Source organism: Phyllopteryx taeniolatus, chromosome 20, assembly GCF_024500385.1.
Source record: "Phyllopteryx taeniolatus isolate TA_2022b chromosome 20, UOR_Ptae_1.2, whole genome shotgun sequence".
Lineage (NCBI taxonomy): Eukaryota > Metazoa > Chordata > Actinopteri > Syngnathiformes > Syngnathidae > Phyllopteryx > Phyllopteryx taeniolatus.
The window spans coordinates 14,495,267-14,522,705 of record NC_084521.1 but is presented as its reverse complement, the minus strand read 5'-3'; the positions used below and the strand labels follow the sequence as shown (position 1 = coordinate 14,522,705).

The 27,439-nt window shown below is 39.9% G+C and overlaps 1 protein-coding gene across 8 annotated transcripts in view; it reads right to left on the bottom strand.

Annotated features, from left to right (window-relative positions):
* Window positions 1-27,439, bottom strand: part of LOC133470364 (paramyosin-like) — a 127,561-nt gene that overhangs the window by 84,503 nt on the left and 15,619 nt on the right. For 7 of the 8 annotated variants that reach the window (XM_061758682.1, XM_061758676.1, XM_061758678.1 and 4 more), the window contains exons 2-5: window positions 18,627-18,747; window positions 14,258-14,437; window positions 5,980-6,063; window positions 5,808-5,915 (exon numbers count right to left, since the gene is read on the bottom strand). In XM_061758682.1, the coding sequence (XP_061614666.1) occupies window positions 5,808-5,915; window positions 5,980-6,063; window positions 14,258-14,437; window positions 18,627-18,747 (493 nt within the window). The remainder of the gene's footprint in view (window positions 1-5,807; window positions 5,916-5,979; window positions 6,064-14,257; window positions 14,438-18,626; window positions 18,748-27,439) is intronic. The other variant, XM_061758680.1, reaches the window with a different exon arrangement.

Genomic DNA, 27,439 nt, shown 5'->3' with positions numbered 1-27,439 from the left:
TCAAACGCCACACCACACCACCACCAGACCCTCCTCGCCTCACCTCCATCTCCCCCTCTCACTCTACTCGCTGCAGTATTCATTTTTCACCTGCAATTTTATTTTTTCATCAGTCGGACAGCAGCGAGAGAGGGGGTTGTGGTGGCGTTGGCGGCGCGGGGACTATGTTTGGGGGTTACCGACGAGCAGATTCAATTAGGTTCTGTGATTGGGCCACTGGCATTCAGCAGGGTCATTGAAAGGTTAAAGAATTCAGCGGCACAAACATGATTATGGCTCTGTAGCTTTTGATCAGAAGTAAGGTTTGTCACAGCAAAAAAATGGAGATTTCCGTTTTCGTTCACTGGGACCACTTCTAGTGCAGACCGAGTAGGACCATGTGAGAGCTTTTTCTTTTTGTTTAGTTGATTTCTTCATTGAAAAGCAGTTACATACACATGGCAGCATATACGAGATATTGCATGTGCTCGCAGGCACGGCACACAGGCAAACACACGCGCACACACGCACACTTGTCCGAGGAGTAGCAGAGTAATAAAATCCACCTCTGCAGTGAAATTAAAGCTAGTCAATGACACTGTGCGCTGACTACACACTAAATCATTTTTATACGTAGATAAAACAGCTCTGCACATGTAAGGTATCCAATATCACCAAGAGACTATGGAGGCAAAAAATAAATAAATAAATAACTTTGGGGGGGGGAAAAATAGGTCGAAATAATCAAATATCATATTGGATGTGTCAGATTCTTGTCAGAACATGAGATTAATACTAAATATAGGAAATACGGTTCAATAACACCGGAAGATATTTCTATATTCAAAATGACCAGGCAGAGAGCACATTATGAGATATTGGATTGATAAACAGGCTGGGCTGCTGGGTTGTTCGCCAGGTTTAATGGAACAATAACGTTGCTCCCGGGTTAGCAGAGATTGCATTATGATTTTAATGTGTTTTACAGACATAAGCCCTTGACTGGGAGGAAATTGTGACAATAAATACGTGGCCCCGCATTTTAAAACAAAGGGGAACGCAGTCAATGAAGAAAAATAAAATGTGAAGATAGAGAATGCTGTTTGTTACAATCAAATATTTCGCACATATACTGATGCATTCTCATGCAGAGTATATAGTAGATATATAGTAGAGGATATCTGAGCTCAGTAATATTCTGTTGGAATTATTTTCAAGCAGAAATCAAGTCAGAAAAACATCATTGTGAATATTGACACTGTGAACTTGCGTAGCATGCTCCAAACAATTTACTGTAAATTTACTCTTGACTGGTCAAAACCAACAATGTTTATATTTGTAGTAACTACTGCTTTTTCAAACCAAATAAAAGTACAACTACTGATATTTGTGGACACGCCAATGCTGACATTTGATAATGCTTGGTCTTGCAATTGTGATTAAAAAATGTTTTTTAAGTAAAACTATGTAAAAGGAGTACATTCGTGACAGCCCACAACGGAATATTATAGAAGACAACCCTAGCTCAAACAAAGTGTTGCACATGGAAAAGAAATAAAACATTAAACAAAAAAAAAACACCTGAACACTCTTGCAACACAGTTTCACAGAGGAATGTTGATGAAAGTCACATTTGGTCATGACATATTCATCACTGTGTGTTACTCGCAGCTCTACAACTACATTAACTCATTCCCTACCAATGCAATCCAAAGATGTCATTAAGATTCCATCTATTCCCTGCCAATGCCGTCTAAAGACGTCAATGGCGTTTTTTAACGGGGATGGGCGAGGGAGGGTTTTGTGCAGTTTATGTGTGATCGTCAAGCCTCTGGATCACTGCAATGAGGATTGGCACCCTGTAGAGGGCATCAATGCCTTGAGGTGAATGTCCCTTCCTCGGAGGAAGAAGAGGAAGAAGAAGGAGGGGACAGGACAGCGGCGTACAAGAGACAATGAGAAGAGACAAACATATTGGTGGAAAAGAGAGAAGACAAAATGAAATAAATCTAAAAAAAAATGTAAAGAAATAAAGCTTTCGGTACTAGAAATGTATTGCGCCAAGGCAAGAAAAATATTTCTGCGACCGACAGGAATGACGCCTTAGATCATGCGGGGAATAAAGGATGACGCTCCGAGCCGATCGCTTTGTTGCAAAGCTATCGTGTAAAATTCCGGCCCATACATATGGCGAGATGCTCTCGGCCGCTTGCTGGCTGATCGTCTACCGACCAGGATTTGAATAAATGGGATCCGGAATCGTCAGATAGTGAACGCCCTTTTGAATAGCCAGCGAGCTTTCGCCGATGAAGATCGACGAAGTCCGGCGAAGACGAAGGTAACTCGTTTGCAGCTCGCGTTAGCTACATTTAGCAAGCAAACACGCTCCTTCAATCCTTGTTACATAAAAACATAATTTACTCCCACTAGTTCACATTACAATGTAACATCTGTTGCCAGTACTGATTTGAACTTTCCATTTTGTCCTTCTTGCAGAAATTCAACACCCGCGAGTCGAGCGACTTCTAGGATTGCAAAGAAGAAATCTTTTTTTTTTTTTACCCGTGCAAAACACGTCATCAATAAAAAGTATTCTCTAGTAATCGTATGTATTTTTTTAAACTTACACGTTATGCATCCAGCAGACGTTCAACTCCCATTCCAGTACGCAGTGGAAACACAAAAGGTAATTGTAAGCTTTTTTTTCTCCAAGTCCAACAGCAATTTTAACAATGTATTTTCATAGTAATAGTTATATTTATAAACTGCACAGGTTGTGCTTCGAAAAGAAGTAGGGACTGGTTTCAAGGACAATGCCAACCACACAAGATCCCATTCACCGCCACGAAAGAATAAAATCCAGATGTGGATAAAATCTTGCTAGATTTTATGCGCAAGGTAATAAAAACTCTAATATTGGACAATTGAGCAAACAGTAGAGGAAGAGAATTTGGAAGAAAACATGCAAGTGTGGGAGCCCCATTTGTTCATGCATTTTTGTCTAATTTAAATTCTGTACATAGTTATACTTGTAAATACATTATTTTGCTGTCAAAAGTACTTTCTCAGTGCTGTTTTATGTTCAGATGTTTAAGATTTTCAAGCTTTCAAGCTTCAAAAAAATATTGGTGTCATTTGCTTGATGTGTCTGTCTGCTTTCACAAAAAGGCTGTTTTCTCCGTTTTTTTTCTTCCAGAAACAGATTTGGATGCAAGTAGCCTATATTTGACTGCTGATTACTAAAGAATGGTATAAGCTAGAGACATAGTACATATTATTCTGTGGGGCTCGGAAAATCAGTGCCATTGCTCGAAAATGCCTGGCAGTCTTCCCTGCTCAGGAAACGGCTGGCAGTGAATGAGTTAAAGGGGAGGTTTGCAGTGTTGAAACTGTTAGCAAGATTCTCCGAGTCTGACCAAAGCCATGCCCCTCACTAACATGCACGAGGGTGATTAACAAACATGGCCACTCATAATGGAATGTCAATATGAATGTGCGTAGTCGTGATGAATAGTCACAGGGAATGCATATCTAGCGTTAACAAAATAGCAGCGCTAGCAATACTAATATAGAAATATCGTGGGAATTAAGCTATGATTAGCCACGGCTGCTACATTGGTAGCATGATGTATTTGTGGCAAAGTGTTCCTATAACGGTATATGTTATCGGTTATCGTTTTTTGGGAATGTACAATCAATTCAAATTTTCAAAAAAAGATTGTATAGTGTGTTGTAACTAAACAATTACAATACAAATGTTAATTCCCATACTAATCCGTTTTATAATACTCGACAGAAATAAAGAAGATAGTCAACTTTATTTACAAGGTGTCCCTGAACGCACCTCACGCAGCTGTAACATGAACGCTAATCTAAACATGAACGGCAGCTGCACTGAAATGCAAGCCAGCATTAATTACACAACGAAATGGGTGAAAAATAACTATGTAGAAAAAAAACAAAATACAGCTAAACTGACACAGAAATGTAACAAGTTTCACCTGCACAACACACAAACAACTGCAAATGAGTTCAACGCAGAGCATTTTCATCGAAAAATTGTCACTTTAAGGGCAAACACAGATATGGGGTCATATAAATTAACAAAAGCTTTTATGACAACATTATACAGTATAGTAAAATACAAAACACAAACACAACATGACCGTAATGATCAACTATACCACCATCAAAGAAACGCGCCTTATGCAGAGCAGAGCAGGCGACAGTGCTCGAAACTGTGGTTGCCGGATACGGACTTCATCATCTATTTTGCATAACATGAGCACAAGCGGTACGGAAAATGGATGGGTGGATCATTTTCCATCACCTAAAAATGTTGTCATTCGTGTTCTTAACGTATGTCAACATAGCTGACATGGCTCCAACCAATGGTATCGATGCATAGCCTCGGGGCATTTTTACAATTTGTTCAGTGCATCCCGAGTAGTAACTGTACTGCATCATAAGTGGTGTATGTTATATTTTGCCTTCACGTAATGTAACACAAATAATGAAACAATTATCAGTATGAGGGCAATCAAAACTGGCTCTTTTTGATACGGCTTACTTTAAAACTCATTTGTGAAAGTACTGTACACTTTGTGTTGTGGCCAATAAAGGTCTAACCAGATCGGATTAAAAAAACTTTCACTGCTCCAAGACCCATTTTGACATTGCCTATCAATTATCAGCCATCAGAATGACATGACCTAATTGGTAATGTAATGCAGTTCTTTCCATTTCCAGTTACCCACCCCAGTCTCCGCTCGGCAACCCCACATTCCATACTCAGGACGGGTATTTACATGCCCCACCCCACTGAGAGCAAACAAGCTCATTTAAAAGTTCACATGCTAATGTGTGACATTTAATCCAAACTTTACACGGGGAAAAGGACACACAACAATAGATTTTGATTCCTTTCTTGTCCGTGAATCTCATCATCTTTTGCTTTCCATATTTATGAGATTAAAAAACAGGACACATTGGAGGTAGGGGGCCAGGCAGGGACAGGGAGTTTACTGTTTGGAAACTGGGATGATTTGTGATATTTCGACTACATACAGCGGTCATTAATATGTGTTGGTGTTTAAATCAACCATATGCAGTAATCTTACTTCAACTTCTTAATCATGTTATTTGCACACTTTGCATGTAAAATAAAAAAAAAAGAAAAGAAAATACTCTCTGTGTCATTACCATGGTAACCCCTTGATCACTTGCTTAGTGGTCTGCAATAATTGTGGACGAGCCAGGTCACCCCTCATATTGTGTAAGGATTAGCATCAGAGCTAACGTTAGCTACTCTTCGAAGTTGTGTGCAGTGATTGCATTTGTAAGTGACTAGCATCTCAACATTCTTTGGCGCGTGTGTTTTTTATACCGAACAGAAGAGAGAGTCCAAAAGAAAAATAACATTCCTTCCTGCTAATGGCTAAATTATCTTTGAAGCATTTCAACAGCTGGCCACTGTTGTCAGCTTTATCATTAATCAAGTCGTGGAGTTGTCGACTTTAAATCAATTAATAAAGGGAATTTCATATGGGGTGCCAAACCACAAAAAGATGTTGAGTTAATGAAGTTGGCCAGAGACTATTTCCTCGCCATGCCATAGGCTCTATTATTATTGTTGAATGGATGAAATGTGGGGGGCAAGCCAAAGTGTTTAGTGCGTGTGCTGTGTCTCCTTTTGGGGTATTAATTTAAAATATTTGTAGATGTTGGCAGTGCGGAGTCATTTTGTTTTGTTTCTTATCTTCTCTCCAAGTTAATTTTAAACTGCCACCCAGAAAAAGAGTGAAAAGATAAGATCAAAATTGACTGACCCCAATGGGGAAATGGGTGCGTGTGATGCAAGAAGAGGCAGGATGATGAATTTTCATTCCACTACACTGGGATTTTTTTGTCCCGTCTCTCGTGTTGTTGGATAGGACCTAATGGAGTGTAAAGAAAACAGTGCCGCACATCAACTCAGTAGATTTCTTATTTTGTTGTTACCTTGCAAAGAAGAATCTCTTCTTTCTGGCGACACACTGACAGCGCCAAACTTTGTTGGACCGCCTGCTTCCTGCTGAGCTCCAACTGCATACAAAACCAACACATTGCTTTTAGAGAGCAGGACCCTGCTAATAGCTAACCAATAAAATGAACCTCCTCCTGCACAAAATCTTGCACACAAATATTAGTACTGGATTTCATTAAGGTCAAAATATTGCTTCCGGCAAAAATTCATTTAAATGTCACAAATATAATTATTTAATTGCAGATGAAAGCAATACAGAGCATGGAAAATCAAATATAATTATATCTGGGAGTATTTCAAAAAGCACTAAAGATATGCTAGGATTTTTCTAATATGAAGGTCCAAATGATATTTCCTGTGATATTAATAAAAATGTCAAGAAAAGGTCCACTTCTGGAAAAAAATATAATAAATGTGTGTGATAGATTTAAAGCAAAATGCAATTCATCCTTGGTCTGGGCTCCACCCAAGTAATATGTCAAGCAGTGTGACAAGCCACCCTCAAGATACCATTAACGGGGTTAATTGAACAAAAAGAAAATAAGAGACAAATAAGCCTTGGAAGTGGATGTTTCTGATTAGTGATCAGAAAGTCAGGTTCCCTCAAGCTTGCATGTGCACAAACATGCACATGCGCACGCGCACGCGCACACGCACACACACACACACAGATCAACCAGGACAGGCCAGGGATGAGCAAACCCCATCTGATCTGTGGCCCGTTCATTCATTAGACCCATGCTCCCCCTATTGATTTCAGCTTAAGTAATGAGAAAGCTTATCCAAAAATCTTTAGTATTTGGGCTCCAACTTAAGGGAATCGATGCAGCCATTTCCTATTTTGAGCGGCACATACGCAGGGGTTTTATGTACGGTGAACGGTACAAATCCCGAAGCTGATAAATCAATGGGCCTTTTTGTCGATGGACAGGCACATTTGCGCGCAGATGCACGTGCCTGATAAATGGTATTTTTGAAGCAATTAAAGCGACCTGCAAACATATGAAGGCCAATCAATTGGTCAGAGGGGTCTATTATCATGGCTTTAACACAGATTTAGAAGAGGCTTTAAGGAGTCAGTGGCTTTGAAAGAGGCACGGTCACTTATGCAGATCAGTAGTAGAGGAGACCTGCACGGACCAGCGAAGTTTGTTATACATCAACATATTACAATTGCTTTCACAACCTCAGAGTGCGGCCAATTTTGTGATGATTTTAGGCTTTTTTTTTTTTGTCCTTCAACTTTGCACACACAGAGTCACACATCAAATTTTTATTTTACAAGCTCGCAGAAAAGGGACAGATGTCAGAGAGGAGCAGACTTGCATCTCTCGGGCAATAAATAGTCCAAAAGTATTTATTTTGGCACACATCATGCCTCAAACCTCGCAACCAGATGCGGGGTGGGACACACTTGTCTCCAATAAATAGAATTGTGGTGTAATATTATTTACCATTCATTTCCTAATGCTTATCCCGTTTAGGGTTAAGCTCAGACCTATCAAGTTGACTTTTGTGCAGGCTGCCAGTCAATCGCATGGCTGTTTGGTATATTTTTAGCATGTCTTGAGAGTGAAAACGGATCATTTTTCACCCCCTAGATATGCTTCAAATTTTAAACCCACTTTTGTATTTGAATTCTTAAAAATTGCATCAGACGTTCTCTCCATAATTCATATTTTTAAAGCAGTGTGTATCGAGGTGAAATGAGGTGAGGAGGGGGGAGGAGATGTCTCCTGGACATTTCTATTTTAGCTGGGCAGACAGGCTTGTTAGTGGGGATAAAAACGAATATACATCTGCGCTGTCTGCTTCCACTTTGCTAAAGGTGATCCGTGTGCACTTGCAAAGCTAACCTACAGACAGCATTTCCCTGAGGTAATTGGTTCTACATTGATATTCATTTGATTCTGCTTTCAGCATCTATGAGAGGCCTCTCCACATTGACGCTCTGAGCATAGCTCTGCCACAACATGTTAACCTGCTAACTGTGATTCAAACATATTCAGATAGGAACCATTTCTCCCTAGAAAATACTACAATTCACAGCTAGAAGGCCCGTAACCATTTTACGGCATTGCTATTGTCTCGGGTTTCTCTCATTTTGAATCGTTTGATGTGCCCTGTTCTTTCACCCCAATGTTTCCGTCTGGTTAGTCCGTTGAGTGTGCGTGTGTGTTACTGAGGCATGACATTTCAATTGTGCATCCAATCAAACGGGCAGTGAGTCAGTGAGAAGTGGTTGGGAGTGATGAGAGGTGGTGCAGAGGAGTTGGGAGGGTTGCCGACCAACCGTTACCATGGTGACCTCCATTCCGCCAGACACCAAGGTCACTACTGCTAACCTGATATTTTATAAAACGTTTGGATAGCATATACACAAAATTGCCTATTTTGGCCCCTTTTCTTCGATTTCCAGATTAGATTTATTAGATTATTCGTTTTGTTTTTGTTTGTTTTCTTTTAATGTGAGCAGGATTAAACAACAACTGCTCAAGTAACTTCTTAAATTTGTAGAAGGTTGTGGCAAGGTTCAATGAAAAATATAACCAGTTCATTCCAGTGTCTACTCTCGCCATAGAAAAAAAATATTGCCTGTACAGTATTTCTAAGTAGCATGACTTGACTTGATGTATGTGCCCTGCGATTGGCTGGCGACCAGTTCCGGGTGTACCCCGCCTCTCACCTGAAGATAGCTGGGATAGGCTCCAGCACGCCCGCCACCCTAGTGAGGATAAACGGTACAGAAGATGGACGGATGGATGGATGGATGGATGGATGGACGGACTTGACCTGACCTGACCTGACTCACAAGACATTATGCATAACAGTAGCTCATCTTTTGGTACCGAGCAAAAAAAACATGATGCACGACAACGGTTTGAACACCTACTCTATATTTTGTGAGACAGATGCATATTTTTCCCCAAAATGACATTCGAATTCCAAGATGTTCCAAATTGCTCGTTGATTGTGTCTCACCACACCAGATTTACTTCCCCTCTCTGTGCAAACATATTTACTTCATTTGGCCTACCATGTACTTGTTTATATTTAAAACTGACTGGTTGTGCTATTATGAGATGAAAGGCGCTGAATCCAAAATTATGTGTGCTGCCAGTCGGTCTAGAACACAATCTGTTTTTAGTTGTAATAATTCAACACACAGCCATTGTACCAGTGTGGGGGCTAGGATGGCTGGTGTGATAAAATATTGAGGGGTGAGCAAGGCAGCTGCAGATGCTAGCTGTCATGTGTGCGCGAATAAATGTTATGACAAGCATGTTTAAACATTCATGCGGTGAGGAGAGTTTAGAAGGGCTTTTCATTAACACCAATGTGTCTTGGTCTCCCTTGTGCAGACTGCTGGTTGAAGACATGACAGCAGAGGGGAGAAGTTAACATGTTGAGAGTGTATTGTCCCAGACAACATTATTGTTGTATTCAGGTGAGTATTTGTCTGGAAATCGGTCTTACACTAGTGGACTCAGGCTCAATACTAAAGACTGTTCAAGACCAAAACTTTGGGGATAGCAGTGCTTTCTCCTCTTGAAAATATGTTCATGAATTCATACTATTTCCTCAGATCTTACAGATTTTTACAACAACAACAATACACTTTGACATCTGTACATTGGTGAAGCACTGACACACTCCGACCAGTATGAAGCTGGCAGTAAGGTGAACTATATCCATAAACTAGACTAAACTCCAATACTCTTGAAGCATGTCTTCTGGAATTAAAATTATTGGGCATGCACAGCACTCTGGCACAGCAACATCATCATTTTGGAATGGAGGCATGTTATTATGGAGATGCCATATGCATTTCAGCTCATCACATAGAGTGCAAAATCAATAGCTAGGCTGATCATCTCATGAAGTCAAATCAAGGCAAAGGAGGAGAAAGGGAGCATCAAGTATGCTTGGCGTAAGTGGCTTTGACTCGCAAAAGTGTGTTTGCATAAAATGAGCATTAGTTAATGTCATAAATGGCTTAAAACGCTGCAAGGTGCATTACAAATATGCATGGTCATCTGTTTTACCTACACCTTGATGCAAACATCTTGAATTAATCTAGTTTTCACTGGTCGAGCAATTCCATTTTGATATTCAAATTTGGTTCGTTATGCACGTGCGTGTGCCAGTGCATGTCTGTGCAAGACTGATCTAATCAGCCTTAAATCGGTTAATAAGACAAGGACACAGAGGAGATGACTCAGCTGATGTGAGCATGAGCTGATATTAGCCTCCTGCACCCATTTAAGGGCTGCACACAGTATTAAAGTCTCCTCATGATACAATGCAAGCAGTACATCTCACCACTGATAACTGATACAACCTAATGATGGTATATTTAGATGATATCAAAAGGTCAAGTTGAATTTAGACTCAATTAGACTGCCTCGTCTGCTCATCCTTTAGCGTGTATGTACTTCCACCTCAAGCCCAGTTAGAGCTGGGATATGCATCCCAGAACACTGCAGAGGATATGCTGTACATACAATATTAACAGTGGATTTTGTTTACCATTTTTCTGTACCATTGAGACAAAGCTGCTATACTTCGGAATAAGTGGAACAAGTCTAGCTCACAAAAGACCCCCTTGTTGTTTTTCCAACGTATACATCTCCAATCCCAGTCACAAGAGAAACTATCGTGTAGTTTTAGCAGTGAGTCAAGCCTAAATTCACTCCTGGGGGTTTTTCATTGTGTTGCTTCAAATGGTCCTAAATCAAAGATGGTAGTCAGAAATAGAGAAAAAACAATCGGCGTGGTTGTAAAAGAAAGACCGCTGTATTGAGGCCAGTCCATTCCCATCTGGTGTCTCAAAAGACAGCAGGTCCGGCTGTTGGGTTATTAGCTGCTGGCAAACACATTCACTGCCCAAAGGTGAAAGCCCAGGACACAGCAAAATACAAAAATACAGGCAAGGGGAAAAGAGGGATTTTATGAGTCATAAAAGATTATCAAAAGGGGCCTCGATGTTGTATGGTTTCTATCATTTCGGGTAACATGATTAGAATACATATTAAGGCAACTATAGGAGGGGTTTGATGCCAAGCAGGCGATACATAAGTGGCTGAGTAAAACAGCCTTCAGGAGGTATGAACGCAGTCCTCATGGGAAGATGCTTCAAAAGGGAGAAGTTGAACCTTCTTCTCTTAAATTGCCACAGTATTTCACTTGATTTAACTTAGAGAAATGAGAGTATAGTGTTTATTTCAATCACTTTAGGTAGAATCTGCACTAATCTTACCCTATGGGTAAATAGAACTGTGAGCCTTCTCCGTGACCAAAAAGGTACTTTTTTTTACTTGCCTAGGTGTAAACGTAAGAGACTTCAAAAGCAATACCTGACAAGCAATTGGAATTTGGGGTATTTGGGTTGTTTCAATGTTTAAATCATATAAAACAGCTCCCTTTCTGCCTTGGCAGAATCTTTTGTCATAAGAAATATAATTAGCAAATACGCACCTTCTTCATCCTCAAATGAGACTTTGGTAGGGTTTTCTCAGGAATACTAGGCACCATTGCCCTGAAATTGTGATAAAATCCAGTAGGCCTAACAGGGCTTTTTTTTAGAGTAGCATGTCTGCAAAGTTGGTGTAATCCATCGTGCAGCGATGTTGGAAAGTAGTCCACTTCAAACTTAATATCTCCCTTAAAATGTTCATTTAATGTCACACAAAACAAAGGATTCAATCATTTTAATACACCTCAGTTGCCAGGGGGTGCAGGTTTGAGCAAATTGGGAGATTTAAGGCACCACACAACTAGGCTATTTTCTGTTCTCGCTGCCATTCATCGGCATAACAAAGCTAGTCTTGTCCAGTGCCCCCCTCCCTCCTCGCCATTCATTATAGACACACAAGAAGCTGTGGTCAGGTTCAAAGACAATTTACATTCTCTCCCCTTCAGTCACCCAGTCATTTAGCAGTCTTTTTCTCTCTGGTTGGCTTTCACTCAGATTCATTTTCTCCTTTGCTCCCACCCAACTTTGTCCCCTCTCCAAGACTTCTCTAAACACTGTCTCTTCCACATGGCCCACATAACGAGTGGCGAAGCTGAACGAGCGGAAACACGGCTCACTATTAGGAGGGGAGCGCAGACTGAAGGTTTTAAATAAACAGAGAGAACTTGAGGCCAAATTGTACTTCCAAAGACATAAACTAATGGAACAGGCAGACACGCACTGAAAAAATACACACTCTGTTTAATCTACCATAAAACTTGTAAAAATATACACGTCCATGTGAATCCAACTGCAAAGGACTGGCAGCAGAGCAGACGTCTGCATATATCCTCCCATTCATTAGTTCTTTGAGTGTGGAAAGCCTATTACGGTGCATTCAAAAACAGAACAATAAAGACATGAAAAAAAAAATAAAAGCGTGTCAATGTCAATGAACGCTAATTAGGCAAATGTGTTTTCTTAAGTGTCTCTGATATGCTCTCAGGCGCACGCACATAAAACCAGTTTATGAGGTTAATTGGCTTATCTAGGCTCATTAGCATAACTAATTAGGATCCTTGTTAAAAGACAAGTATTGTTTATTCAATTTGTGCGCATAGATGAGGCTCTGTGCCGAGCCCCTTCATCACTTGTGTGCGTTCGAATGAAAATGAGGCGGCACTAAGTAGGCATGAAGTGGGACCTGTGGGTGTCTTTGTGTGTTCACTTCATAGTTTATCTATTCAACATACACAGATGCTCGCCATCAGGTGCCAGATGCCCCACTGAGCCCACCAAAGCCAACACACACACACACACACACACACACAAGCGCTTGGCTCTCACCGCTGAAGCTTTCAAATCCCCCATCAAAATCATCATTAGCCATCTGTTTAGCATAATTAGCGCTGTCAGCCAGATGAGCAGTGGTGCCAGTCACAACATCGCACGTGTCACCCTTTCCAAGTTGTTAAAGAGGTTATTGCCAGGTTGCTTGCATGTTTCCACTGATTGCTGGCTGATCCAGCAGAAATTAATGATGCATTCTGATGCAACGTGTGCAAAAAAATATCCGTGGGGTGATTTCTTTTCTCTATTTTTTGAAGACAACTTGCTGTCTTTTGTTTCTGATGCTTAACATACCCTTCAAGGCAACAGTGGTGGGGGGGGGGGGAAAGCAAATCAACAACACTCCTCCAGTGTTCAGCTCACAAACAAACTTCAGCTCTCACAAATAAGCAGAGAGGGGAAATAAAAGCGAGGGAAGAAGAGGGAGAGGGAGCGTTACATTTACTGAAATTAAACATTTTCTCATCAGCCTGAGGGTGCAGCAGGCCCACTAATGTATTATTCATTCCCACTTCACAAAGGAACATTAATCAATTATGAAGATATGAGGATCTTAAAGTATAGAGGAGAGATGAAGAGCGGCCCGTTCTTATTAATATGCGGCCGCAATCGTGCACCCCTACCTCCCCCCTGCTCCTGTGCTCCTCAAATCAATATTTTGCAGATTAATTTGAAGCAGTTGTGGCGAGATGGCAGGATGGAAAGAAAACGGGGAGGGGGGATAGAGTGTCTGAAGTCTGAATTAAGGTGAAGTGTTTTGCTGTTTTTTATTCACCACTTATGGGTGTATGCCAGCATGTAAATCTTTTTTTTTTTTTTTTGCATTGCAAGGATTAAACAACAAAATCACATTATTGAATAAATATAAGATAAATAAAGTCAACTTAAGCCAGGTTTGGGACTTAAAAAAACAGATGAGAGCACACCGGAGATGCACCATGGATGCAAGTTTAAACAGTTTTAATCAATTTGTAATTGGAAAACCATGTTGGTCTTTAATTAGTTAAAAGGATATTCCCTCAGTTTATGATGGAGTTACTCATTTTCACTCTGGAAGTCGATTAAAATGAAGGGACGCTGAGGAGAATTAATGTTCTTATTTGCAGCCTCATTTACACACTGTCATCCATTTTGGTGAAAGTCTGTAGATCTATTTACTGTATAAATATGTTCACTTCCAAACTCTAAATAGAAGCTTTCTCAGCCAACCTTTTAACATATGGCACATCTGCCCTCCTCACCTTCTCTAACCCCCACTTGCTCTGCGTCGTTCATCTGATTTGCAAGTGTTTTTTTTTTTTTATTAAGTCCATTCATCCATCCCTCTTTGCTCGTTTAATCGCGGTGATGCTAGAAAATAAATAAACATCATGACACTAACTGGAGGCATTATCCAGTCAGGCAAATATATCTAATGTGACTCGCTGCAGACCTGTGTTTCTACCCACCTGAGCACGGGTGTTGACACCCTCCTGTTGCAGCAGCAAAATGCTGGCTTGCAGTTTAGTGATGCTGAGGTCTTTCTCAGCAATTTCCTTCATTTTGTCTTTCTGGAGGCTTTGCAGAGAGGCAATCTCACTCTGCAAGTGTGTCAACTTCGCCTCGCCTTCAAGCACATGACTTGCGACCTAAAATCAGGAAGTAAATAAACATATTTGGACAGTGTATCCTTGGACAGTGAAATGCTGTTTGAATGCACCATTGTCAGAAAATGAGAAACACTTAAATTATGACCAGTGCCATGTTCTCAATCCATATTGCCTGTTTGCTACCGAAAAAAAATGTTACAATTATAATGTAGTGACGCAGGTCAAACTGTGGAATGCAATGCCTCAACAAATAAACATGCATGCTTAAACAACTGGATAATAGTGTGGGCGAAGGAATGAAAACACTGCACCGATGATAGCTACCCATGTCAATGTAGATGAAAACATTTTGTACCACAAGGAATTCAAGTTGCATTGTTAAAGATATAAAGTTGTTTTAATTGGGGCTAAAAGGTTCCAGAGTTCAGTTTCATGCAAAGAAAAACAGCATGTTGGTGAATTTCCACATTTGAGATGTGCTTAAAGGTCAGACAAAAGGTGATGGTTTTGAAGGGAGCCTACTCTCATCAGATTTTAAGATTTTGCTGAAAAGTACGTTGTTTTTGATTGCTAGCTTTCAAATTCAGACAAAAACAAAAGTTATCTTTCAGCAGTTGTAGTAGTTGCAGCATGGAGCTTGCACAGACTTAGTGACGCTCATTTTGCTTAAACATGATCATATCATTTGCTGGTAAAATTCTTATGAAAACGTGTTTAAGGTTATATGATCTGCATGGGTTTGTGAATGTAAATCACTGGGTAAAAGCTTAAAGTCAAAAATTTGTAGTGACTGAGGGAAGTGTTTTGATTACTACAGATCGGTATAATAATCGATTAATTGATTGCTCAACTAATTGTTGATAAATAATGTATTGATCCAACTGAACCAAAATGCAGTGCAAAAGTCGACTTTTAACTGCATGTATCTGTGGCCAGGGGCGATTCTGAGGTGCTGAGCTCCTGGCAAAATAAATTTCATTGTTTTGTACAATAAGTTTTAACCAGAGGTGGGTAGGAATGCGCTACATTTACACCCTTACATTTACTCAAGTAGCATTTTGGATAAATTTTACTTGTCAGAGTCGTTTAATGCAGCATACCTTTTACTTTTACACAAGTATATACTGTATGTTAAGAAGAAACGGTACTTGGACTCTGTTAAAATAATAGCTATACCGCTCGCTACTTTTATTTATCTTTTTTTTTCGTGTGCAAGCTCTTTAGACTACAACTTCCGCATTGTGCGCTGTTTGCTCCCATACAACATAACTAGTTGCCGCTCACCGCTAAACGCTTGTGACGTTTAACTCTAGTTTACCAATCAAATGACACAAGGCAGACACACGACCGCACACAACATCTTCTGTTGGGCTTTGCTGGCATAGGTATAAAGAATAGATAAACCAGCCCAGCTAATCGTCTGCTTACGTGGGAGCCATGTTGGGAAGGTCGTCGTTCCTATAGAGGGCAATGGCGCATGACTGTGTTTACATTTCAGATGACAAAAACAACAGCTTTTATGCACTGTATTGCAACCCCAATTCCAATGAAGTTGGGACGTTGTGTTAAAGGTAAATAAAAACAGAATGCACTGGCATCCACCCAACATTCGAGACAGGGCTGGCAGCTCTGTTTGTAGTGTAAAAATATAGAAAGGAAAGAAAGGATTATGTTCATTTGTCCTAGGATAGGCTCAGGCATGCTGTCATCTACTGTATATTCTGTTTTGCCTTTGAAATATATTGTGTAGAAAAGAGTCAACACTCTTGCTAGACAAGTGATTTACTGTTTTCTGAAAGAACATCATTGGAGCCATTTTAATAAAATTTCCAGAAACATAATTGATCATTTCTGAGTCTCTGTATGGTGATTTAATGGCTACATTTTAATTAACACTTTCAGTATATACAACCCCAATTCCAATGAAGTCGGGACGTTGTGTTAAACATAAATAAAAACAGAATACAATGATTTGCAAATCATGTTCAACCTATATTTAATTGAATACACGACAAAGACAAGATATTTAATGTTCAAACTGATAAACTTTATTGATTTTAGCAAATAATCATTAACTTGGAATTTTATGACTGCAACACGTTCCAAAAAAGCTGGGACAGGGTCATGTTTACCACTGTGTTACATCACCTTTTCTTTTAACAACATTCAATAAACGTTTGGGAACTGAGGACACTAATTGTTGAAGCTTTGTAGGTGGAATTCTTTCCCATTCTTGCTTGATGTACAGCTTCAGCTGTTCAACAGTCCGGGGTCGCCGTTGTCGTATTTTACCCTTCATAATGCGCCACACATTTTCAATGGGAAACAGGTCTGGACTGCAGGAAGGCCAGTCTTGTACCCGCACTCTTTTACTACGAAAGCACGCTGTTGTAACACGTGCAGAATGTGGTTTGGCATTGTCTTGCTGAAATAAGCAGGGGCGTCCATGAAAAAGACGTTGCTTGGATGGCAGCATATATTTCTCCAAAACCTGTATGTACCTTTCAGGATTAATGGTGCCTTCACAGATGTGCAAGTTACCCATGCCATTGGCACTAACACAGCACCATACCATCACAGATGCTGGCTTTTGAACTTTGTGTCCATAACAGTCCGGATGGTTCTTTTCCTGTATTTACTGACATTGATTTTCTGAAGTGTTCCTGAGCCCATGTGGTGATATCCTTTACACATTATGTCAAAATTCCTAAAATGTAGCCACCTTCCGTTAAGAGATTGATTATAAAGGTTTGTCGTCATTTCCTCAGGACAAGATGTGGCAGGAGATGCACCAGCAAGAGATGACCATGGGCTTCAGCGGATTATCAAACGGAGAAGATTCAAGAATCTAGCAGACATCCAGAAAGAGTGGCTTCCAAAACCACCACAATTAGACACATCTGGGAGATGGGCTACAACTGTCAGGTTCCTCGGGTCAAGCCACTTCTGAGCTTGAGCCAACAGAGGAAGCATCTCAACTTGGCTAAGTACTTCACAGTATTAAAAATTTTTGAATTCCTGATTCTGTGGGTTTTATGAGCTGGAAGCCCAAATTATGTAAAAATAAACAAATAAATACATGAAATTGTTTAAATTATGAGCCCTTAATCTATAATCTATGAAACTTTAACTTTTTGAATGTTCCAGCATGGAATTGCACAACCCAGTCTTTTGCTATGGCACCAATGGGTTGACACAGTGTAAGGAACCATTATAATTGCGGTCACCACAAGCAGTATCAGGTTGTTGGAACAAAACTGTACAGAGACCCACTGCCAGGATGCATAAACAACTTGTCCGCTTAATATGAATTCTAAACCAGGAATAGTCACATTGAGATGACAGAAAAAAAAGCTTAACATTGACCTAAAACGTCCCCGTAGCAACTTTACATCACAATAAATTGAGACAAAATTCAAAAACATTGTCTCACAGTATCACAAACTTTAACCCTGTGCCTCGTCAGTGGGTAAGGAAAGGAATCAACATTTTATACCTTTGGTTCCATTAAAAAGAAAAAGTATTTTTTTTTAAAAATCACCGGTGCCGTGTGAAGTTACTTTTGGTGCCAAAATGCTGAGTTCCGGTGAGTACCCTTCAAAATAAAAGCCTATAAGCTTAAAACAGGAAGTCAAGTTAAAACTTACCCATCTAAACCTAATGACATGATAAAACAGTCCCAAATAACGATTTTAACAATGTTATACTGTATTTAACTTTTATCTGAAATATTAATTAATGAATATGGAATCAATTGGGTTCGTTCCACACAAATTCTTTACATGTGCCCTAACCATAGACCACAGAAGACTTTAAAAACAGCAGTAGGTATAATTTAGCAACACCCAGCTCGGCACCGCCATGTTTGCTACTCAGAGCTCGACGATATACCGGTAATTCATCACACATGCCTTAGCCTCTTGTTAAACCTGGCTGCACATGGAGCCCTTCGAGCACAGCTGCCAAACCAATATCGTAAAAAAAATGATAATAAATAAAGACTTCTTCGTCTCTAAGTCAGCCTTCTAAACAATAACGAGCACACTGAAACAAGAAAGACAACAGAACAAGTTATTTCATCTTGTTTAATCTTGGAACAAATCTGCCAAAATAATAGTAGTTTCAAATGCAGAATTCAAATTAAGGAAAGATTTACTATAAACATAATTTTAGAGGTGGACTCATACATCGTATTTGGATCACGATAAAGCATGAAAGAGTAAGTTACCTTTTCATTTTGCAAAGTGCTCTCCCTCGACTTGCAGGCTACATTGGACACTGTATGCTGGGTTTGTATGCAGGTTGTTGGATCCTCTGCATCACAGGTGTTCTGGACCAGTAAACCAGAGCTGCAAGAGAATAAACATGCGAGTTGTCCACTTTTTAAAGCCGACTTATGTACAATTCAATTGCATTACTATTTTCTATAATTGGTAGAAAATAGCAGAATGTGTATTCCAGACTGACAGGCTCCATCGTTACGCACATATGCATATCATGAGAGCCAAAACAAGAACTATAACGAATTATACATTTACAAAGACAAAAAGGCTCAATTTCGATTGACACCGTCAGTGTGTTCAGTATTAATGTGTTTTTATTGTAGTTTACATTCGTGTAGAATTTCACTTTATCAAGTTAAATTTGAGTAATATTTTGAAAGTTGACGGCACGGTGACCGACCGGTTAGCACATCTGCCTCACAGTTCTGAGGACCGGGTTTCAAATCCCAGCCCCGCCTGTGTGGAGTTTGCATGTTCTCCCCGTGCCTGCGTGGCTTTTCTCCGGGTGTGATTGAAGACTCTAAATTGCCCATAGGTGTGAATGTGAGTGAAGATAGCTGGGATAGGCTCCAGCACGCCCGCAACCCTAGAGAGGATAAGCGGTGCAACAAATGGATGGATGGATTTTGAAAGTTCTTAATACTCACGTTCACGTATCTTAGTACAAAAAAGAGGGGAAATATCACCCCCCCCCCCAAAAAAAATAAAAAACCTGCAAACTACATACACAACAATAAACTTTGTAAAATAGATACCTCTATGATAGTGTCAATTATAATTAAATATATAATTTGTTGTATTAAGTCTTGTCCATGACCATGTTAGTCGGCAATGGTCTAATAACTTTAAGGATTTTAAAATATTCTGTATGATTTACACAGGACGAATAGACAAATTAAATGCATTTTTTTTAAGTATTACACCACTAACAAGAATGGTCTTACTATAGTTAACATGACAGAAATGTCACGTCTGCAGCGGACCCGAAACTGATGTTCAAAAAGAAACCAGTCGTTCCAATTGGATTCACAAGGCACAAAAAGATGTTCGTTGCACCAAATGATGGCAACCGAATCTGATATTTGTGTGTGTGTGCACGCGCGTGTGTGTGTGTGTGTGTGTGTGTGTGTCCCAACTGTAAAAATATGCTAACTCTGCCCAGACAACTCCTTAAGTCACCAGTGACAGCTGTCACACACCCGAGATGGCAAAGGAGAAGAAAAAAACAAAAACATCACACAGTTCACAAACTCACAGGCATAAAAAGGTACACACAATCCCATGCGCACTCTCTCTCTCTCCCTCACACACACACCAACAAAAAAATTGATATTTACTAGCCTGTTCAGATGAAACTTTGCGCAGATTAAAACTCTTAAAACTCACATTTGATCAAGCGTGTCTGCACGTTGGTGCCAAGCAGCGAAGGAAAGGCAGCGTTTGACAAAAGTGACAAGTGTGGATAGAGAGCGTTGAGAGTTAAATCTTTCACTTCAGCAAAACAAACTTTTCAGTCAAATGGCGTGAAAGCCAAAGATGACTTTAGATTACAGTCTGCTTCTGTTTCAAACAAAAGAATGTGCCGTGCTATCAGTTTCTATCAGACTATCACAACAAGGTGCCCTCATTTTGAGTGATCACTTTGCAGAGCATTTTATTTAAGAATATCTGTTTAAAACAAAAAACAAGAATATACACAAGTACTGTGTTCAACTGAAGAATAACAGGATATATGTATTGCGCGGGGGGGAATGTTCAAATGCAATTTTAATAGTTTTGCATTTGAACATAACCAATTTAGGAAAACGGAAAGAAAAGGAACCACACATTAATTTGATTACTTTTTGGCAGTTTTATATAAAAAAAATAAAAATAAAACAAAATCAATGTATTTTGTTTGGTGTTTAACCATTGCACAGGTTGACACGAGTAAAATAATTGTATGTACTGGTTTGTTTGGATCTAGATGAAGTGCATGCAATACTATTTGATATTTGTTGCCTTTTTTAGGAGAATCCTGATGGAAAAACATTGCAATAACAATGGCATGTAAGTGTGTTTGAGAACTTGAAGCGACCACTGAGGTACTTTGAAAGGTATTTATAGTTTCTATTACAACTCTGCAATATGCAATTTTGAAAACTTTCGGTTATGCAGCCTATAGATTAATGTGGGAGTTGGCCTAAAAATTGGAGTATTGAAACCCTTGTTTATTAGCTACGCATATTGCATGTCAATTACTCGAGTGCCAGAAGGTCATCATGTTGACTGATGCCGCAGCTGCTGTGATCATAAGAGTGAGTGTGTGCTGTCATGTTTATGTTCCTAATTATGCATGCAACAAATGAGGCTATATGACTATTGTATAATAAAGTAGCTGCGCATAAAAAATGGTTCAATATCACAGCAGATGAAAGGGGGATTCCCACTTAGTCATAAGTGTCATGATGATTATTGTGTGACAGAAGAGGGTGAGTGTGTGTGATTGTCTATTCCTGTGTGTTTCTGTTTTTATTAAAGCAGGCTCTCGATTTCTCAACCTGTCACTCGGGCCTATTAGGCAAAAGCTAACAAAATTTGTCATGAATATGCAGTAATAACATGCAAATTGCTAGCCGCTGCCCGTGTGTGTGTGTGTGTGTGTGTGTGTGTGTGTGTGCATTTGCCCTCAGGGCTATAGACATTGGCTTTGTAAACCTAATTCTTTCTACACCATTACAGCAATAGGGCATAATTCAGGAGAACAGAAACATTCAAATTTACTGGCATATATGCACACGCATTTACAAATACACACCAAAAATATTTACCCTTCACGATACACTTTATATTTATAGGTTAATATACAACAGGTTATTTCTCTTTTATTTTGTTTTTTATACGCGAGAGTTCTCTCCTACACACTTTATTGACACACACACATACTCGCATGAATGTGAGCGTCTGTTGCCTCCATCTCCCCAGGGTGATGTTTGACACAGCTTGGGTGCTGCCACAGCAATTAACCTCCTTGTTAATGAGAGGAGCTCCGTCAAGCAGCCAGATGGCACCGGGTGGCACGCTGCCACACATTCAACACTTCTGTGCAAATGTACGAACATCTCACCCTTACACACCTAACTGTTGCAGACCCCCACAGCTCCCTCTGTCATTCATGGCTCTCCATCTTTCCATAGGAACCTCTCGGTCCCACTTCTTCCCTGGCAGCAGTTTATCCACGACTCATCACTGCACATGTCACAACTAACCAGCTGGGGAAACAGCAGGGAAGGAATAGAGACGAGTTGAAACACGAAGAGAGGAGGCATCACTTGTGAAGTATGCACTAAAGCAGTCATGATTGATTGATGTAGTCATTAGAGTTGCTGTAGCACAGGCTTGGTCAGCTGTAACATTATAGATATGATCTGATTATTAGTTATGAGATCATGCAACGGGGAGAGCGGTTCTATCCTGCTCTTTGTGCATGCAACGGGTCCCCACACGACCAGCCTACCACACAGGGCCGCATATTGATCAGTTAGCTTGAGCTAATAGGGCAAGAGGAGCCTGACCTGGGAAAGTCAATATGGAGAAAAAGAGATACATCCGCATCCTGTCCTGAGAGAGAGAGAGGCGGATGGCAGCGACAGGGAATGGGGGAAAGTGTCAAACTTATTTCCGTGGAAACGACAAGAGCCAACAAACCTGAAGTTTTGAAATTATAACAGTTGCACCGAGGGGGTACTGTCAGGCAGTTATGCATGTGCCTACCTTTACCATGTGAGATTATGAACTCAATCAGAGGCTTCTCTTTTTTCTCTAACTTTCCACTTTCCAACACTTTCCAAAACAGGAAAACAGCACTCAAGATAACTAAAAAAAAAAAAAAAAAAAAAAAAAAAAAAAAACTCTCCAGGAGTTTATACTAAAGAAAATTTAAAAAATAAATGTGATGGAGGCGGAAAGAGGAAAAAAATGACACTTGTACATCAATACATTGATAGATCAGTGTGTGTGCATTTTCTGTACACCATTTGAACGGAATGTACAAATATAAAAATAAAATCTGTAGCTAAACAAAAAACAGAGGGAATGGAAAAGTAGATAAAAGACTGAGGATTTCAGCACACAGCCGCGCACGTACGTACACACACCTGGCTGAGTGATGCCACCCTAGAGGGTGGCTTCAATCTGATGTGTTTAATGTTGACGCTGGTGGCAAGAAACACACACACACACACACACACAAAACTCACCTGCTGTTTCAACCTGCCTGTCATTTCATTTCATGAGACCTGATTTACTCATTTCATTTATTTTATTATTACTATATGCACAGCCATTTAAAGCGCTCAAGGTGTGATGAAAATCCCCCCGTGTCTTTGACAGCGAGTATGCTGACTGCAGATCCATTATGCCCCTCAGTTAAAATATAGGCAGAAATGCCAAAAACATGATGTGTGCACCACAACCCTGATTTGTTTGGGAACTTTAATTGGCTACACTGCAGGCTGTCAATCTACCCACTGGTTGGTCTCCCATAATAATGGGATATGTTCTTATATAGCACAAAATATTGGATGCTATGTTAATTTTTAATGACATCGCATCAGCTAAACATTCTGGATTTTCTCATAAATTCCGCATAAAGCTATGAGTTTGGCTTAATACGATCATAAAAACAATAGCATGGTAATTCAAAAGGATCATCACACTGCAATGTCGCATGAAGTGGAAAATCATCTCTAAATTAGGTCCCTGTACAGCTAAACTGCAATCTTTAATAATGGATTCAGAGCAATTAACTTTTGTTAATCTATATATCAAGTACATGAGTATTAAGATCGCAATACAGAAAAGTTCTTGTTGCTGTCTTGTCTACAGTGTGGAACTTAAAAAAATAATAATAATAATAATCACCCTCTCAAAGGGGGTCTAAAACAGAAGCCTAGAAAGTCTTTAGGGGCTTTGCAACACTGCATGGTGGTGGGAAACATCATTTAGCAATTTACATATTGCCATGGGGAGAGTGCTGATGCACTTATCTGCTGTGGAGCTCAGCCTCCCCGAGGAGGAGGAGCTTGTCCCGAAGGCCAACTTTACTGTCCCCTTGCATCACTTCATGGGGAAATTTGTGTTTGTGTGCCTTTAGTCTCTCATAAAGTTAACACTAGAGTGTGTTTTGGAACGTGAAGAGCAGACATACTTTTGGGGTGGTAACAAAGTCGTCAGTTGAACATTGGGCATCTGTAAAAATAAACAGAAGTCAGCTGGCTCTGACATATTGACAGAGAGGTAATTTTGCTCATTTTAGGGAAATGAATACAATTTTCTCTGGTGCTGTAAAGTGCAATCAAGCTTGACAGCACACAAGGATTGTGGTGTAAACTGCACTGCCCCTGCGCCCTGTTGCTCTAATTCAGCATCTTGATCACAGCAGCAACAAGATGATAGTGTGAAAAGGACATGAAATGAAGATACAAATTACAATGTTGTGCATCACTCAAAGAGTGGAAAAACAAGTAAACAAGTAAAACTGAAATTGGGATTAGGCAGCACAGTTGCCCCAGCTGGTTAAGTGACATTAGAGCAGTTGTAGAGGACCACAAGCAAACAAACAGAAGAAGAGATAGAACATATTTTTTTTAAAGTTATTAATAAAATGAAAAATAGTATGAAGTGAGGCGGCACGGTAGGCGACTGGTTAGCACACCTGCCTCACAGTTCTGAGGATCTGGGTACAAATCCCGTCCCGCCTGTGTGGAGTTTACATGTTGTCCCCGTGTCTGTGTGGGTTTTCTCCAGGGACTCCGGTTTCCTCCCACATCCCCAAAACATGCATGGTAGGTTCATTGAAGACTCTAAATTGCCCGTAGAGGCGTGAATGTGAGTGCGAATGCTTGTTAGTTTATATGTGCCCTGCGATATGCTGGCGACCAGTTCAGGGTGTACCCCGCCTCTCGCCCGAAGATAGCTGCGATAGGCTCCAGCACGCCCACGACCTTAGTGACGAGAAGCGTAACGTAAGATGAATGAATGAGTATGAAGTGATGGAGTGCATGGAAAAGAGAGCGAGACCGTTGAAATATCAGGCACTCTATCGTTGTGGTGACAGGGGTCACTCAGGCAAAAGGAAATCAATACTGACAGCAATGACTCATTGGTCAACGTGTGTGTGTGTGTGTGTGTGTGTGTGTGCGCGCGCGCGCAAGCTTGCATGTGTGCCGATGCGTGTATGTGCATTGCATGAAGTATGTGCACGTTTTCATAGGTATTTGCGAGAAGTTACACACTATAGCATTTTAAAACTGGACTACTGCAAACCACAGAGATTAGACTATAGATGTGAAGAGAATATCTATACATAAAATGACAAGCAACGCTGATTGCTGAAAATGCTATTGTATTGTAATCAAACTGTAATGTTTTTCCACACAAACACTATATTTTGCAATGACTTCAAGTGAGTGTCAGTGTCTAAGCAAGTACTGCGCCCCTATATGTGTTTTGCACGAATTATAGTGACCATTTAATACATAAAACTACTTTGTTAAGAGAAAAAAAACACATTATAAGTTCACATATCATCTTGTTTTTGTAAAGGCTCACAGGGGGTAGTGGTCGTCTCCCAATCTGAAGGTTGAGGGCTCGATCCCGAGCCCCTGTGACCATACCCAAGTGTCCTTGAGCATGTTACAGAACCTGCGTCATCAGGAGTTGAATAAGGAGACGATGTTAAAGCACATTGAGTGCTTTGAAGGTGGAAAAGCGCTATACAAGTAAAAGGCATTTACCATTATACAAAAGAGAAAACATTCATTCTCTGTAGGGGTCGTGGGTGAGCTGGAATCTATACCTTCTGACTTTAACCGAGAGGCAGGCTACACCCTTGACTGGCTCACAAGGAATAGTTAGACAAAAGAATAAATAAATAATAATAATTCACACGCACACCTACAAAATAGTCTTCAAATAAACTACCATGCATGGAATGTGGGAGGAAGCCAGAGTGCCCAGAGGGGAAACAAACACACAAGCAGGGGACAACATACAAATTTCCCACATGGAGGGCATGATCCAATATTCGAACAAAACAGGAACAGTTCCCAAAAATATATATTTATATATTTTTTTTTTTTTTTTTTTTTTTAAGTCAATATTCAAAGTATTTCAAATGTGACACGTTATTAAATGCTGATGGTTTCCTTCACCACTGACAGTGAGCAAATAAATTTTTTTTCATAATTTTGAATTACAGTATATGCTTTGAAATGATATTTTTATTCAATCTTTTTTTTACCACAAGATCTTAACCTTCAAAAAAAAAAAAACTAATGAATTCAACAATTGAAATAAATCTTAACAGAGATGCATGTGGTTCTTGACAGACAACATTTTTCCATCAAATATAAAAATGGATATTCTAATGCAGCTGCACTGAGAGGACTTGGCAAATGTAGAGGTCAGTTGCTAATATAAATAGACTGAATGAATATGTGCATGTCTTTATAGGCATACCTTATACCCTTGGGTTAGAAGGACTTACGACCTGCTTACATTATTAAGGTGAGTAGTAGGCCACGTAGGGTGGCCTAAACAGCTAGTCAATTCATTACAGATCCAATCCCTTAAGTACATGAATAAGCACACTGCCTCCTCTAATGCTCTGCTGCTTTCAACTGTAAAGGAGACAAAATATTGGTGTGATGCACAGCACTTTAGATAAATCAGAAAAGGGAGCAAATGAATAATAAGGAATAAAACAACATTAGCTGATTAAGTATGTACGTGCAGAGTGATGGATAGAATTTACAGGCAGCTGGGCCGGGTGTCCGGAATGAGGTCTCATTATGGATCATGGTGCGCATGTGCGTTCTGCTGGTAATCCCTCACCAGTGGTTGCAGTCTCATGAAAAATCTTGCAATCTATGGTATTGAGCCCCAAGAAGGTTATAGCCACAGTAAACCCATTTGTTTGTGGCAGGATTTATGAGATTACATTTGTTTCCTGCCTTATAAAATGATAAAGTAAAAAATAAAAAATAAAAAATTAAAAAAAACTGAGGAAATATAAGATTATAGTTACATTCAATATCAGCAGTAGTAGGACAACTGAATATCCGTTGCATCCCATAAATACCTAATACTATACAGTAATAAAGTAGTTTTGAAAATCAAGCCAAACAAAGGATTCGAGTCACTAATGAAAGAAAAAGTAGAAGAGTAGATGTGTATATTAAGAGAAAAAAAAAAAAAAAAAGCAAAAATGCGTTTTTATGCGAGTGTGACCAGATCAGAACAGCAATTACAAGATGGAAAAGAATTTAATACGACAATTCAGAGTGATTGTGACTACAAGGAACCTTCCAGCTGTCTTTTGTCAGGGCCTGCATGTTTAAAGTAAGTGTATGCAAAAATATAGAGGTTAGTTTTGTCTATTATGAGCTAGGGGCATGCGTAATGCAACAATGATGATAGACGACAGGAATAAACAGCCATGGGACTAACGGCGCTACTTTTTTCAGTAACGTATAATCCAGTTATAACTTTTTCAATCATGATAATGTCGTTCCCATTACAGCCATACAATGTGGAACATTACTTTGATTATTACTAGTTCATTGATTCCATCAGACCAGCGTGACCAGTGTGCGGGCAGTGTTTCCCCCCCCCCCCTCTTATTCTGTGTGATGGGACACGAGACAACAGCATAAGTGAGGATGACATGGAGAAGCACTTTTGTGCCAGGTATAGTTTGACGTATACATTTATTCCT